Source organism: Oncorhynchus nerka, linkage group LG5 (assembly GCF_034236695.1).
Source record: "Oncorhynchus nerka isolate Pitt River linkage group LG5, Oner_Uvic_2.0, whole genome shotgun sequence".
NCBI classification, from domain to species: Eukaryota; Metazoa; Chordata; class Actinopteri; order Salmoniformes; family Salmonidae; genus Oncorhynchus; species Oncorhynchus nerka.
The window spans coordinates 2,361,760-2,377,849 of NC_088400.1; the positions used below are offsets into that span (position 1 = coordinate 2,361,760).

A 16,090-nucleotide genomic window follows, 5' to 3' on the forward strand; every position below is an offset into this window, starting at 1 on the left:
TGAAAGAGTAACAGAATTTCAGTGAGACAACTCAAAAGGCGAAATCCATTAAAGTCAAGATAATGGAATTCATTGCCCTTGACAATCCACCGTTCTCTGTCGTGGATGACATATGTATTTTAAATGTACAAAATCGGTAGAAACTATGAGAATAGAAAAGGTTAAGAACTTTTTTTTAATCACAGCACAGTTGAAAAATATATCAAACAGAAATCCAATATGGATGGTGTTAAGAGATAGATGGGAGGGGTTGAATGGAGCTGAAGGAAGGGACTGGATGGTGTTGAGAGATAGATGGGAGGGGTTGAATGGAGCTGAAGGGGGACTGGATGGTGTTCAGAGATAGATGGGAGGGGTTGAATGGAGCTGAAGGGACTGGATGGTGTTGAGAGAAAGATGGGAGGGGTTGAATGGAGCTGAAGGGACTGGATGGTGTTGAGAGAAAGATGGGAGGGGTTGAATGGAGCTGAAGGGACTGGATGGTGTTGAGAGAAAGATGGGAGGGGTTGAATGGAGCTGAAGGGTGGGACTGGATGGTGTTAAGAGATAGATGGGAAGGGTTGAATGGAGCTGAAGGGACTGGATGGTGTTGAGAGAAAGATGGGAGGGGTTGAATGGAGCTGAAGGGACTGGATGGTGTTGAGAGATAGATGGGAGGGGTTGAATGGAGCTGAAGGGACTGGATGGTGTTGAGAGATAGATGGGAGGGGCTGAATGGAGCTGAAGGACTGGATGGTGTTCAGAGATAGATGGGAGGGTTGGGAATAATAACTAATAACAACACGATAACTAATGTACAACATACTGTGTCCGTAAAACATATATAGGTTCAGGACTTTTGTGAAAGAACACAGTTTGAAAGATATGGCAAATAGAAAGGACATCAGTAATAGATGGGGGAGGGTAGAGGAAGGACATCAGTGGGAGAGGGTAGAGGAAGGACATCAGTAATAGATGGGAGAGGGTAGAGGAAGGACATCAGTATGATGGTTGAGGGTAGAGGAAGGACATCAGAATAGATGGTTGAGGGAGAGGAAGGACATCAGTAATAGATGGGGGAGGGTTGAGGAAGGACATCAGTAATAACAACACGATGGGGAGGGTAGAGGAAGGACATCAGTAATAGATGGGAGAGGTTGAGGACTGGAGGAAGAACATCAGTAAAGATGGCAAATGAAAGGGTAGAGGAAGGACATCAGTAATAGATGGGGAGGGTAGAGGAAGGACATCAGTAATAGATGGTTGAGGGTAGAGGAAGGACATCAGTAATAGATGGTTGAGGGTAGAGGAAGGACATCAGTAATAGATGGTTGAGGGTAGAGGAAGGACATCAGTAATAGATGGGAGAGGTTGAGGGTAGAGGAAGGACATCAGTAATAGAGGGTTGAGGGTAGAGGAAGGACATCAGTAATAGATGGTTGAGGGTAGAGGAAGGACATCAGTAATAGATGGGAGAGGGTAGAGGAAGGACATCAGTAATAGATGGGAGAGGGTAGAGGAAGGACATCAGGAATAGATGGTTGAGGGTAGAGGAAGGACATCAGTAATAGATGGTTGAGGGTAGAGGAAGGACATCAGTAATAGATGGGGGAGGGTAGAGGAAGGACATCAGTAATAGATGGGGGAGGGTAGAGGAAGGACATCAGTAATAGATGGGGGAGGGTAGAGGAAGGACATCAGTAATAGATGGGAGAGGTTGAGGGTGGAGGAAGGACATCAGTAATAGATGGTTGAGGGTAGAGGAAGGACATCAGTAATAGATGGTTGAGGGTAGAGGAAGGACATCAGTAATAGATGGTTGAGGGTAGAGGAAGGACATCAGTAATAGATGGTTGAGGGTAGAGGAAGGACATCAGTAATAGATGGTTGAGGGTAGAGGAAGGACATCAGTAATAGATGGTTGAGGGTAGAGGAAGGACATCAGTAATAGATGGTTGAGGGTAGAGGAAGGACATCAGTAACAGATGGTTGAGGGTAGAGGAAGGACATCAGTAATAGATGGTTGAGGGTAGAGGAAGGACATCAGTAATAGATGGTTGAGGGTAGAGGAAGGACATCAGTAATAGATGGTTGAGGGTAGAGGAAGGACATCAGTAATAGATGGTTGAGGGTAGAGGAAGGACATCAGTAATAGATGGTTGAGGGTAGAGGAAGGACATCAGTAATAGATGGTTGAGGGTAGAGGAAGGACATCAGTAATAGATGGGAGAGGTTGAGGGTAGAGGAAGGACATCAGTAATAGAGGGTTGAGGGTAGAGGAAGGACATCAGTAATAGATGGTTGAGGGTAGAGGAAGGACATCAGTAATAGATGGGAGAGGGTAGAGGAAGGACATCAGTAATAGATGGTTGAGGGTAGAGGAAGGACATCAGTAATAGATGGTTGAGGGTAGAGGAAGGACATCAGTAATAGATGGGGGAGGGTAGAGGAAGGACATCAGTAATAGATGGGGGAGGGTAGAGGAAGGACATCAGTAATAGATGGGTGAGGGTGGAGGAAGGACATCAGTAATAGATGGGGAGGGTAGAGGAAGGACATCAGTAATAGATGGGTGAGGGTGGAGGAAGGACATCAGTAATAGATGGTTGAGGGTAGAGGAAGGACATCAGTAATAGATGGTTGAGGGTAGAGGAAGGACATCAGTAATAGATGGTTGAGGGTAGAGGAAGGACATCAGTAATAGATGGGTGAGGGTGAGGGAAGGACATCAGTAATAGATGGGGGAGGGTAGAGGAAGGACATCAGTAATAGATGGGTGAGGGTGAGGGAAGGACATCAGTAATAGATGGGTGAGGGTGAGGGAAGGACATCAGTAATAGATGGTTGAGGGTAGAGGAAGGACATCAGTAATAGATGGTTGAGGGTAGAGGAAGGACATCAGTAATAGATGGGGGAGGGTAGAGGAAGGACATCAGTAATAGATGGGTGAGGGTGGAGGAAGGACATCAGTAATAGATGGTTGAGGGTAGAGGAAGGACATCAGTAATAGATGGTTGAGGGTAGAGGAAGGACATCAGTAATAGATGGTTGAGGGTAGAGGAAGGACATCAGTAATAGATGGTTGAGGGTAGAGGAAGCCTCTCTCATTCACCAGTCAAACAGTATGAGGCACAACGTGCTCAAAACAAATATTGGCTAGTTATTCTGTCTGTAAAGAAACGAGCGGGGTATCGATTGAGCCTGCTGCAACGACTGGACTAGAACAAGCCGCTCTCATCACCAGACAAACAGAGCCACGGCGTGCCTAACTCCTAACTCGTGTGACTTGTGTTGTCTCAGGGTACAAGTCATCCTGTATGAATCAGAATCTGTAGCTAGTCAGTTGGTCAATCTAGTTATTTCCTGTAGACTTTTATGGGGCCACGTGGTTGTTTTTGTCTGTCTACTTGGCGTTGTTTAGTAGGCCAACTTTGGGATCCTGAGTGGCGCAGCGGTCTAAGGCAATCCATCACAGTGCTAGAGCTGTCACTACAGACCCAGGTTCGATCCCGGGCTGTATCACAACCGGCCGTAATCGGGAGTCACGTCGGCCAGTGCACAACTGGCCCAGGGTCCCAGGGTCGTCCAGGGTCGCCCATCATTGTAAATAATTATTTGTTCTTAACTGACTCGCCTAGTTAAATAAAGTACTTTGTTTGTCAGTATAATTATTTCATTGCTGATGATGACTGTCTGTATCCAAGCCCATACTAGCCATTATTATATCACTTTGAAAATGCATGTTTACTGAGCAACAGATCATTAGAAAATAAAATTACAAATGTAGATTGTTCAAATGTTGTGTCGTAAGTGTCGGGAGAGAAGTTTAACTCCTCTCTAAAATGAACCGTTTGGGGGCAAGCGAATTAGCCAACCGTCACCTAAAATCAACCTTCACTTAAAAATCAACCTTCACCTAAAATCAACCTTCACCTAAAAATCAACCTTCACCTAAAAATCAACCTTCACCTAAAAATCAACCTTCACCTAAAAATCAACAAAAATCTACCTTCACCTAAAAATCAACCTTCACCTAAAAATCTACCTTCACCTAAAAATCAACCTTCACCTAAAAATCAACAAAAATCTACCTTCACCTAAAAATCAACCTTCACCTAAAAATCTACCTTCACCTAAAAATCTACCTTCACCTAAAAATCTACCTTCACCTAAATCAGTGTCTGGAATAAATGATGACAGTAGTAACCAACCACACATTGGGCTATTCAGACTATTTAGTTGAGAATTAAATAGGACTGAATCGTGCATTTTCATCTGTCGGGGTCGTTTATTTTTGAACATTGTATGGGAATAAGTGAAGGAACATAATGATGCGCTCTGATATGTTCTTGAGCAGTAAAGCGCACTACCGGGTTTCCAATCACGACTGTGACGAGTTAGGCACACCCGGAGTAGTTCACTACTCCCCAAAACTGCCTAAAAGTTCACTAACTAACCAACTACCACATTCATTACCTTACAACCTAGTTATCATTCAATGAGTAAGTCATGATTGAACGTTTAAAATCACAGACCAAATGGGACATTTACCAGTATATTTAGCTCAATCAAGTTGACTAGGTAGCTGGGTCACAACTCTGCATTCACACGTTTCCAGCTAGTGTTAGCATAGCCAGCTAGTTCAATCATGCTTTGCTGTCTACAGATGGAGCTATTGAACTAGCTGTAGTTAGCTAATTACCTTTTCGGTTAAATGTCGTAGTTGTTTGTCCAGTGTATTCCTGGCGTCCTCCAAGACGAGCAGTTTGTACATTATACATCTTTTGGTGACATTGAGGTCGGTGGGAAGCCACACAGGACTCTGCTGCAGCGGCATTATAGTGACTGATGAGGCTGGACCAAAACGTTTTATTTGAGAATGTAATCTGACAGCGTGTCACTTCATTTTATTCTTCTTTGAGGTATAATGGCGGCGTGGCCGAAATTATGGGTGCGTTCGTAAATTGCCTCCAGTGGATCAGAGTGTGCTCTGGGTCATAGGTCAATTCAGAGAGCACACTGTCGAAAACAAAAAATATAAGCATCATGCAACAATTTCAAAGGTTTTAATAAGTTACAGTTCATATAAGGGAATCAGTCAGTTGAAATAAATAAATGAGGCTCTAATCTATGGATTTCACATTACTGGGAATACAGATATGCATGTGTTGGTCACAAATAAAATAAAAAATGTAGGGGCATGGATCAGAAAACCGGTCAGTATCTGGTGTGACCTCTATTAAAAATAAAACATTTCCATCAGTATTCAGACCCTTTACTCAGTACTTTGTTGAAGCACCGTTGGCAGCAATTACAGCCTCTGGTCTTCTTGGGTATGACGCTACAAGCTTGGCACACCTGTATTTGGGGAGTTTCTCCCATTCTTCTCTGCAGATCCTCTCAAGCTCTGTCAGGTTGGATGGGGAGCGTCCTCTGCAGAGCTATTTTCAGGTCTCTCCAGAGATGTTAGATCGGGTTCAAGTCCGGGCTCTGGCTGGGACACTCAAGGACATTCAGAGACTTGTCCCGAAGCCACTCCTGCGCCCCAGTTTTAGGTCCTGAGCAATCTGGTGCAGGTTTGCATCAAAGATCTCTACTTTGCTCCGATCATCCTTCCCCTCGATCCTGACTAGTCTTCTAGTCCCTGGGAGCATGATGCTGCCACCACCATGCTTTACCGTAGGTATGGTGCCAGGTGTCCTCCAGACGTGAGGCTTGGCATTCAGGCCAAAGAGTTCAATCTTGGTTTCATCAGACTAGAGAATCTTGTTTCTCATGGTCTGCGAGTCTTTAGGTGCCTTTTGGCAAACTCCAAGCAGGCTGTCATGTGCCTTTTATTGAGGAGTGGCTTCCGTCTGGTCACTCTACCATAAAGGCCTGATTTGTGTAGTGCTGCAGAGATGGTTGTCCTTCTGGAAGGTTCTCCCATCTCTACAGAAGAACTCTGGAGCTCTGTCAGTGTGACCATCGGGTTCTTGTTTACCTTCCTGACAATGGCCCTTCTTCCCTGATCGCACAGTTTGGCCGGGTGGAGTCTTGGCGATTCCAAACTTCTTCCATTTTAGAATGATGGAGGCTAATGTGTGACCTTCAATGATGCAGAAATGTTTTGGTACCCTTCCCCAGATCTGTGCCTCGACACAATCATGTCTGGGAGCTCTACGGACAATTCCTTCGACCTCATGGTTTGGTTTTTGCTCTGACATGCACTGTCAACTGTGGGACCTTATATAGACAGGTGTGTGCCTTTCCAAATCATGTCCAATCAATTGAATTTACCACAGGTGGACTTCAATCAAGTTGTAGAAACATCTCAAGGATAATCAATGGAAACAGGATGCACCTGAGCTTAATTTCGAGTCTCATAGCAAGGGGTCTGAATACTTATGTAAATAAGGTAAAACAATTTTGCAAAAATGATTCTGGACTCTTGACATTACGGACTCTTACATTGCTCGTTCTGGTATTTCTTCATTTTTTTTTTACTTTTTGGATGATGTGGAGCTATTGTTGGAGTTAGAAACATAATTTCGCTGTACCTACGATACCATTTGCAAATTTGTGCACGCGATCAATAAACTTTGTATTTATCACATGCGTTGATACAACAGGTGTAGGTAGACCTTGAAGTGAAATGCTTACTTATAAAGCTCTTTCAGAGATATCATACCGAGCACACTTTTTTGTTATTCAATTGTATATTTTATTTAACCTTTATTTAACCTTTATTTAAACTTTATTTAACGAGGCAAGTCAGTTAAAGAACAAATTCATATTTGCAATGAGGGCCTACCAAAAGGCAAAAGGCCTTCTGCGGTGACGGGGGAAATAAAAATACATCAAATAAAAAATATAGGACAAAACATCACGACAAGAGAGACAACACAACACTACACAAAGAGAGGCCTAAGACAACAACACAACACAACACAAAGAGAGGCCTAAGACAACAACACAACACTACACAAAGAGAGGCCTAAGACAACAACACAACACTACACAAAGAGAGGCCTAAGACAACAACATAGCATGGCAGCAACACACATCACGACAAGAGAGACAACACTACACAAAGAGAGACCTAAGACAACAACACAACACTACACAAAGAGAGACCTAAGACAACAACACAACACTACACAAAGAGAGACCTAAGACAACAACACAACACTACACAAAGAGAGGCCTAAGACAACAACATAGCATGGCAGCAACACACATCACGACAAGAGAGACAACACAACACTACACAAAGAGAGGCCTAAGACAACAACACAACACTACACAAAGAGAGGCCTAAGACAACAACACAACCCTACATAAAGAGAGACCTAAGACAACAACACAACCCTACATAAAGAGAGACCTAAGACAACAACACAACACTACACAAAGAGAGGCCTAAGACAACAACACAACACTACACAAAGAGAGGCCTAAGACAACAACACAACACTACACAAAGAGAGGCCTAAGACAACAACATAGCATGGCAGCAACACACATCAACAAGAGAGACAACACTACACAAAGAGAGGCCTAAGACAACAACACAACACTACACAAAGAGAGACCTAAGACAACAACACAACACTACACAAAGAGAGGCCTAAGACAACAACATAGCATGGCAGCAACACACATCACGACAAGAGAGACAACACAACACTACACAAAGAGAGGCCTAAGACAACAACATAGCATGGCAGCAACACACATCACGACAAGAGAGACAACACTACACAAAGAGAGGCCTAAGACAACAACATAGCATGGCAGCAACACACATCACGAAAGAGAACAACACAACACTACACAAAGAGAGGCCTAAGACAACAACACAACACAACACAAAGAGAGGCCTAAGACAACAACACAACACTACACAAAGAGAGGCCTAAGACAACAACATAGCATGGCAGCAACACACATCACGACAAGAGAGACAACACTACACTACACAAAGAGAGGCCTAAGACAACAACATAGCATGGCAGCAACACACATCACGACAAGAGAGACAACACAACACTACACAAAGAGAGGCCTAAGACAACAACACAACACTACACAAAGAGAGGCCTAAGACAACAACACAACACTACACAAAGAGAGGCCTAAGACAACAACACAACACTACACAAAGAGAGGCCTAAGACAACAACACAACACTACACAAAGAGAGGCCTAAGACAACAACACAACACTACACAAAGAGAGGCCTAAGACAACAACATAGCATGGCAGCAACACACATCACGACAAGAGAGACAACACTACACAAAGAGAGACCTAAGACAACAACACAACACTACACAAAGAGAGACCTAAGACAACAACACAACACTACACAAAGAGAGACCTAAGACAACAACACAACACTACACAAAGAGAGGCCTAAGACAACAACATAGCATGGCAGCAACACACATCACGACAAGAGAGACAACACAACACTACACAAAGAGAGGCCTAAGACAACAACACAACACTACACAAAGAGAGGCCTAAGACAACAACACAACCCTACATAAAGAGAGACCTAAGACAACAACACAACCCTACATAAAGAGAGACCTAAGACAACAACACAACACTACACAAAGAGAGGCCTAAGACAACAACACAACACTACACAAAGAGAGGCCTAAGACAACAACACAACACTACACAAAGAGAGGCCTAAGACAACAACATAGCATGGCAGCAACACACATCACGACAAGAGAGACAACACTACACAAAGAGAGGCCTAAGACAACAACACAACACTACACAAAGAGAGACCTAAGACAACAACACAACACTACACAAAGAGAGGCCTAAGACAACAACATAGCATGGCAGCAACACACATCACGACAAGAGAGACAACACTACACAAAGAGAGGCCTAAGACAACAACATAGCATGGCAGCAACACACATCACGACAAGAGAGACAACACAACACTACACAAAGAGAGGCCTAAGACAACAACACAACACAACACAAAGAGAGGCCTAAGACAACAACACAACACTACACAAAGAGAGGCCTAAGACAACAACATAGCATGGCAGCAACACACATCACGACAAGAGAGACAACACAACACTACACAAAGAGAGGCCTAAGACAACAACATAGCATGGCAGCAACACACATCACGACAAGAGAGACAACACAACACTACACAAAGAGAGGCCTAAGACAACAACACAACACTACACAAAGAGAGGCCTAAGACAACAACACAACACTACACAAAGAGAGGCCTAAGACAACAACATAGCATGGCAGCAACACACATCACGACAAGAGAGACAACACAACACTACACAAAGAGAGGCCTAAGACAACAACACAACACTACACAAAGAGAGGCCTAAGACAACAACATAGCATGGCAGCAACACACATCACGACAAGAGAGACAACACAACACTACACAAAGAGAGGCCTAAGACAACAACATAGCATGGCAGCAACACACATCACGACGAGAGAGACAACACTACACAAAGAGAGACCTAAGACAACAACATAGCATGGCAGCAACACACATCACGACAAGAGAGACAACACTACACTACACAAAGAGAGGCCTAAGACAACAACATAGCATGGCAGCAACACACATCACGACAAGAGAGACAACACTACACAAAGAGAGGCCTAAGACAACAACATAGCATGGCAGCAACACACATCACGACAAGAGAGACAACACTACACAAAGAGAGGCCTAAGACAACAACATAGCATGGCAGCAACACACATCACGACAAGAGAGACAACACTACACAAAGAGAGGCCTAAGACAACAACATAGCATGGCAGCAACACACATCACACAAGAGAGACAACACTACACAAAGAGAGGCCTAAGACAACAACATAGCATGGCAGCAACACACATCACACAAGAGACAACACTACACAAAGAGAGGCCTAAGACAACAACATAGCATGGCAGCAACACACATCACGACAAGAGAGACAACACAACACTACACAAAGAGAGGCCTAAGACAACAACATAGCATGGCAGCAACACATCACAAGAGAGACAACACTACACAAAGAGAGGCCTAAGACAACAACATAGCATGGCAGCAACACACATCACGACAAGAGAGACAACACAACACTACACAAAGAGAGGCCTAAGACAACAACATAGCATGGCAGCAACACACATCACGACAAGAGAGACAACACAACACTACACAAAGAGAGGCCTAAGACAACAACATAGCATGGCAGCAACACACATCACGACAAGAGAGACAACACAACACTACACAAAGAGAGGCCTAAGACAACAACATAGCATGGCAGCAACACACATCACGACAAGAGAGACAACACAACACTACACAAAGAGAGGCCTAAGACAACAACATAGCATGGCAGCAACACACATGGCAAGTAGCCTAGCGGGTAGAGTGTTGGACCAGTAACCGAAATGTTGCTAGTTCAAATCTCCAAGCCAACAAGGTGAAAAACCACAGCCCCCATCCCCGCAGGAGGCCCTTTCCCTTTTAGTAGGCCGCCAGTGTAAATAAGAACTTGTTCTTAACTGACTTACCTCGTTAAATAAAGGTTAAATAAAATATACACGTAAATAAATAAAAAGTGTGTGTGGTGTGATATCTCTGAAAGAGGTTATTAGTAAGCATTTCATTACAACACAATACAAACACTTAGAATACAGAACACATGGCCAACACAATACAAACACTTAGAATACAGAACACATGGCCAACACAATACAAACACTTAGAATACAGAACACATGGCCAACACAATACAAACACTTAGAATACAGAACACATGGCCAACACAATACAAACACTTAGAATACAGGCCAACACAATACAAACACTTAGAATACAGAACACATGGCCAACACAATACAAACACTTAGAATACAGAACACATGGCCAACACAATACAAACACTTAGAATACAGAACACATGGCCAACACAATACAAACACTTAGAATACAGAACACATGGCCAACACAATAGAATACAGAACACATGGCCAACAATACAAACAACAAACAAACAAATAGAATACAGAACACATGGCCAACACAATACAAACACTTAGAATACAGAACACATGGCCAACACAATACAAACACTTAGAATACAGAACACATGGCCAACACAATACAAACAAATAGAATACAGAACACATGGCCAACACAATACAAACACTTAGAATACAGAACACATGGCCAACACAATACAAACACTTAGAATACAGGCCAACACAATACAAACACTTAGAATACAGGCCAACACAATACAAACACTTAGAATACAGAACACATGGCCAACACAATACAAACACTTAGAATACAGAACACATGGCCAACACAATACAAACACTTAGAATACAGAACACATGGCCAACACAATACAAACACTTAGAATACAGGCCAACATAATACAAACACTTAGAATACAGAACACACGGCCAACACAATACAAACGCTTAGAATACAGAACACATGGCCAACACAATACAAACACTTAGAATACAGAACACATGGCCAACACAATACAAACACTTAGAATACAGGCCAACATAATACAAACACTTAGAATACAGAACACATGGCCAACACAATACAAACACTTAGAATACAGGCCAACACAATACAAACACTTGGAATACAGAACACATGGCCAACACAATACAAACACATGGCCAACATAATACAAACACTTAGAATACAGAACACATGGCCAACACAATACAAACACTTAGAATACAGAACACATGGCCAACACAATACAAACACTTAGAATACAGGACAACATAATACAAACACTTAGAATACAGAACACATGGCCAACACAATACAAACACTTAGAATACAGGCCAACACAATACAAACACTTAGAATACAGGCCAACACAATACAAACACTTGGAATACAGAACACATGGCCAACACAATACAAACACTTAGAATACAGAACACATGGCCAACACAATACAAACACTTAGAATACAGAACACATGGCCAACACAATACAAACACTTAGAATACAGAACACATGGCCAACACAATACAAACACTTAGAATACAGAACACATGGCCAACACAATACAAACACTTAGAATACAGAACACATGGCCAACACAATACAGACACTTCAATACATTATAGACTGCCGAACATGTATTCTCTTGATTGGAAAACAGTTTTGTGTAAAAAAAATAAAAATACCATTTAAACAGCCATAAATGATTGAATTAAGGTACAGTGAGCCGTTTAGACAGGAATCAATTTCAGTACTGGACAGATCCTGTAACGATGCAGTAAAGTTTCACTCTGTAAGGAGTACACTGCATGGTGTTTTGGAAAACGCGTGACATCTTTTGGCGGATATTTTTACATTGCAGTGCATTGTTAAAACGTATCATTAAAAAACTGTTACTATTTCGTAAAAATTCAGGTAAGGTAAGGTTAGATGGGCTAGGTTTATGACTTTGTGATTGTGGTAACAAGTGACGAACCTTAGGGGGTGGAGACCTACACCGGATAACTACCGCTCCGGTGCGGGACAGCGTCACTTGTCTACCCACCTTCACAACGGGAAAATGTTGAACTTTACACGGCTGATTCTCGCCCTTGTCTGTGTTGCCGGTGAGTGTTGTTTAACTTTTACCTAATTCGTTTCAAGAGGCAGTCGAATAGTTATATTAAATAACTGTACATTAACTTCTAAGAGCAGACTTCTTTAGACAAACCGTCGATACTACCGGCGGACTGCCTTTGTTGGGTAACGCGCAAATGTATGACTAGATAAACAGGCACCGTCTGTCGGTTAGATTGGAAATCTGCCGTTAAAATCATAATGAGTGTAAGACTTGACATCTTTCTGTATTTGTAGTTTTGGCACGGGGAGCGAGTCTCCCTGACGGCACCACCGAGGTAAGCAGCCGGAACTCTTTGTTTTATGGGGGAGTGAAAGACTGCGCATTCATTAAACACTTGTCCTATGTGCTCGATTAATTAACAGTAGTTATGTTACAGTAGAATACAGGTGTACAATAAAATGTATCTTCGTCTATGCCACTCTGACATTAAACAAATAAATAATAAAATATAAATATAGGACAACTTACATCACAAAACCACAAAGACTTAAGACAACATTACAACACAACATGGTAGCAGCACAGACATTATTGGGCAAAGTCAACAGCACAAAGGTCAAGAACTAGTGACAACAGTACACCATACAAAGCAGTCACAACTGTCCATGGTTGAGTGTTTGTTGCAGCTCGTTCCAGTCTCTAGCTGCAGCGAACTGAAAAGAGGAGCGCCCCAGGGATGTTTGCTTTGGGGACATCTAACACAATGCGATGGCAGAACGGGTGGAGGATGAGGGCTGCAGCAGATCTCCCAGATCCGGGGGAAGGGAAGCTTAAGAGTCCGATTCCATTGCAGAACATTTGGCAACGAACAGTGTACTCAATGTTTTTCAACAAATGAGAATTTATATTGTACATCTTTGTTTTGTTGGTCTGTTTGATTTCTAGTTTTAAAATAATTTTCCATTGTGAAACGTTTTGTAATAGAATCCAACTAATGAATTTTCCCCGGGTGCACTGTGGATGTGGAAACGTAAGGTTTGTTCCCTGTCATCTGTTCTCTTCATAATGGTGTCATACCAGAACACTATCACCAATACCTCGCTCTTATTTATTGAGACCAAAGTCCTTTATTACATAGTGTGGTCTTTGTCCAACAGGCTGACTGTTCCCAGTACAACTATATTACCAACACCTCATGGTCTTTGTCCAACAGGCTGACTGTTCCCAGTACAACTATATTACCAACACCTCATGGTCTTTGTCCTACAGGCTGACTGTTCCCAGTACAACTATATTACCAACACCTCATGGTCTTTGTCCAAGGCTATGTTCCCAGTTATATTACCAACACCTCATGGTCTTTGTCCTACAGGCTGACTGTTCCCAGTACAACTATATTACCAACACCTCATGGTCTTTGTCCAACAGGCTGACTGTTCCCAGTACAACTATATTACCAACACCTCATGGTCTTTGTCCTACAGGCTGACTGTTCCCAGTACAACTATATTACCAACACCTCATGGTCTTTGTCCTACAGGCTGACTGTTCCCAGTACACTATATTACCAACACCTCATGGTCTTTGTCCAACAGGCTGACTGTTCCCAGTACACTATATTACCAACACCTCATGGTCTTTGTCCTACAGGCTGACTGTTCCCAGTACAACTATATTACCAACACCCCATGGTCTTTGTCCAACAGGCTGACTGTTCCCAGTACACTATATTACCAACACCTCATGGTCTTTGTCCAACAGGCTGACTGTTCCCAGTACACTATATTACCAACACCTCATGGTCTTTGTCCAACAGGCTGACTGTTCCCAGTACACTATATTACCAACACCTCATGGTCTTTGTCCAACAGGCTGACTGTTCCCAGTACAACTTGCCCATGTGCCCCCGCAACTACGAGCCAGTGTGTGGAAGCGACGGCACCAACTACTCTAATGAATGCATGCTGTGCTTTGAAAACATGTAAGTATCCAACTAAAGCTTTCAACTGACTTTGTTTTTCTCTTGCTTTGCATGTTTTTTAATTTGTGTGTGTGTGTGTGTGTTCCCAGGGAGCAGAAGAGTAACATTCACATCAGGAGTAAAGGGGAGTGCTGAACCAAACATGGCCGTCTCAGTGACACACCAGGCCTTCAACATTACTTTGAACCATTTCCTGTTGCCTTGTCAAAAACAATGACATTTTTATTTTTGCGTTCTAAATACTAAGGGGTCAGTAAACAACCTGTCAAGTGACTCAATATCGTTTGAACCAGTTCCTCACCACCTGCTTTCTTTTCCAAACCGTATGGGCTTCCTGTCTGTCGTAGAGGACTTAACCCTTCACTACCTAGTCTTTTAAGACTTGTGTAGTGTACTTGTTGGTAAAATGGTATTTTAAATGGTATAGTCTTCATGTGTATGTTACTTGCCTACCTTTTTAATCTGTAATTAAAACTATTTTAGCCAAGTATATTGTTTCCTTGTCAACTGGAAGGGTCTGGATGACTGGCTGAAATGTGGAGAAACTGGTTCAGCTGGGTCCATGTAGTCTGGTTGTTTTTGTTTAGTCATTATGATTCCTACAAAGGTACAGTGGGAATAAATCCACCATGCTCACTAAACACCTGCAATAAGTTAGGGGGATGTTCCTTTGTTAGTGAAAACGCCCTCAATCACATCTTGATTCCTGTCCACCATAGAATATGGGTTCTCTTCAATCTGTAAAGCTGAAGTGTTACAGATCCCATGAAGGTAATTGATCCGACACCTCCACCACCGCAGGACCGTTGCCTTGTTAAATGGCAATCACACTGTAAAGCCGAACTTCTGGGATGGGGATTGAATAGAGCCCTATGAAAATGTGGTCCTCACAATACTTTCTCTGAACTCCCCTTGTGTGACCTCCAAGGGTTTGACCTGGTTTTAAATTTGCCTGAATGGTTTGGTTTAGGCCTGCCTACCTTTCTAAGTGCACGTGTGTGTGTTTTGAAACATTCTTCTCTCTTGACTTTGCATTGACCTCACTTTTTAATAGCAAGTTCAATATTAGCCATTCTTCACTGATAGTCTTAGGGCTGTTTTCACAGACAATGCTTAAACCTAGTACCAGACTAAAATGCCTGTTTTGAGCTATGTTAACTCGAAGTGACTTGCACAGATATATTTTAGTTGTAGATTTGGCTTGTTCTGTATTAAACAAAGTTGTTTGCAAGAGGCAGGTTTAGAGCTACTCTAGGACTGAATTAAAGTTTACATTAATCCTTTGAAAGAGGCAGGTTTAGAGCTACTCTAGGACTGAATTAAAGTTTACATTAATCCTTTGAAAGAGGCAGGTTTAGAGCTACTCTAGGACTGAATTAAAGTTTACATTAATCCTTTGAAAGAGGCAGGTTTAGAGCTACTCTAGGACTAAATTAAAGCTTACATTAATCCTTTGAAAGAGGCAGGATTAGAGCTACTCTAGGACTGAATTAAAGCTTACATTAATCCTTTGAAAGAGGCAGG

General features: G+C 42.5%; 2 protein-coding genes across 2 annotated transcripts in view; one reads left to right on the forward strand and one right to left on the reverse strand.

Moving 5' to 3' along the window:
* The window catches only part of LOC115127259 (uncharacterized), a 49,224-nt gene extending 42,241 nt beyond the window's left edge, over positions 1–6,983 (reverse strand). Inside the window, exon 1 of the mRNA XM_065019014.1 lies at positions 4,682–6,983. Coding sequence (XP_064875086.1) covers positions 4,682–4,816 — 135 coding nt within the window. The 5' untranslated portion in view covers positions 4,817–6,983. The remainder of the gene's footprint in view (positions 1–4,681) is intronic.
* A 5,541-nt stretch (positions 6,984–12,524) lies between these two features.
* On the forward strand, positions 12,525–15,056 carry LOC115124453 (trypsin inhibitor ClTI-1-like). The gene is made up of 4 exons (XM_029653887.2): positions 12,525–12,631; positions 12,879–12,919; positions 14,457–14,566; positions 14,656–15,056. The coding sequence occupies exons 1-4, from the start codon at positions 12,586–12,588 to the stop codon at positions 14,699–14,701; spliced, it is 243 nt and encodes an 80-aa protein (XP_029509747.1). The 5' UTR covers positions 12,525–12,585; the 3' UTR covers positions 14,702–15,056.
* The last annotated feature ends 1,034 nt before the right edge of the window (positions 15,057–16,090 follow it).

Excerpts from the sequence above, each read along its gene's own strand:
- LOC115124453 (XM_029653887.2), top strand. The coding sequence starts at position 12,586 with ATGTTGAACTTTACACGGCTGATTCTCGCCCTTGTCTGTGTTGCCG. Across the intron at positions 12,632-12,878 it reads CGCCCTTGTCTGTGTTGCCG|TTTTGGCACGGGGAGCGAGT; the intron begins GTGAGTGTTGTT and ends CTGTATTTGTAG. Across the intron at positions 14,567-14,655 it reads ATGCTGTGCTTTGAAAACAT|GGAGCAGAAGAGTAACATTC; the intron begins GTAAGTATCCAA and ends GTGTGTTCCCAG.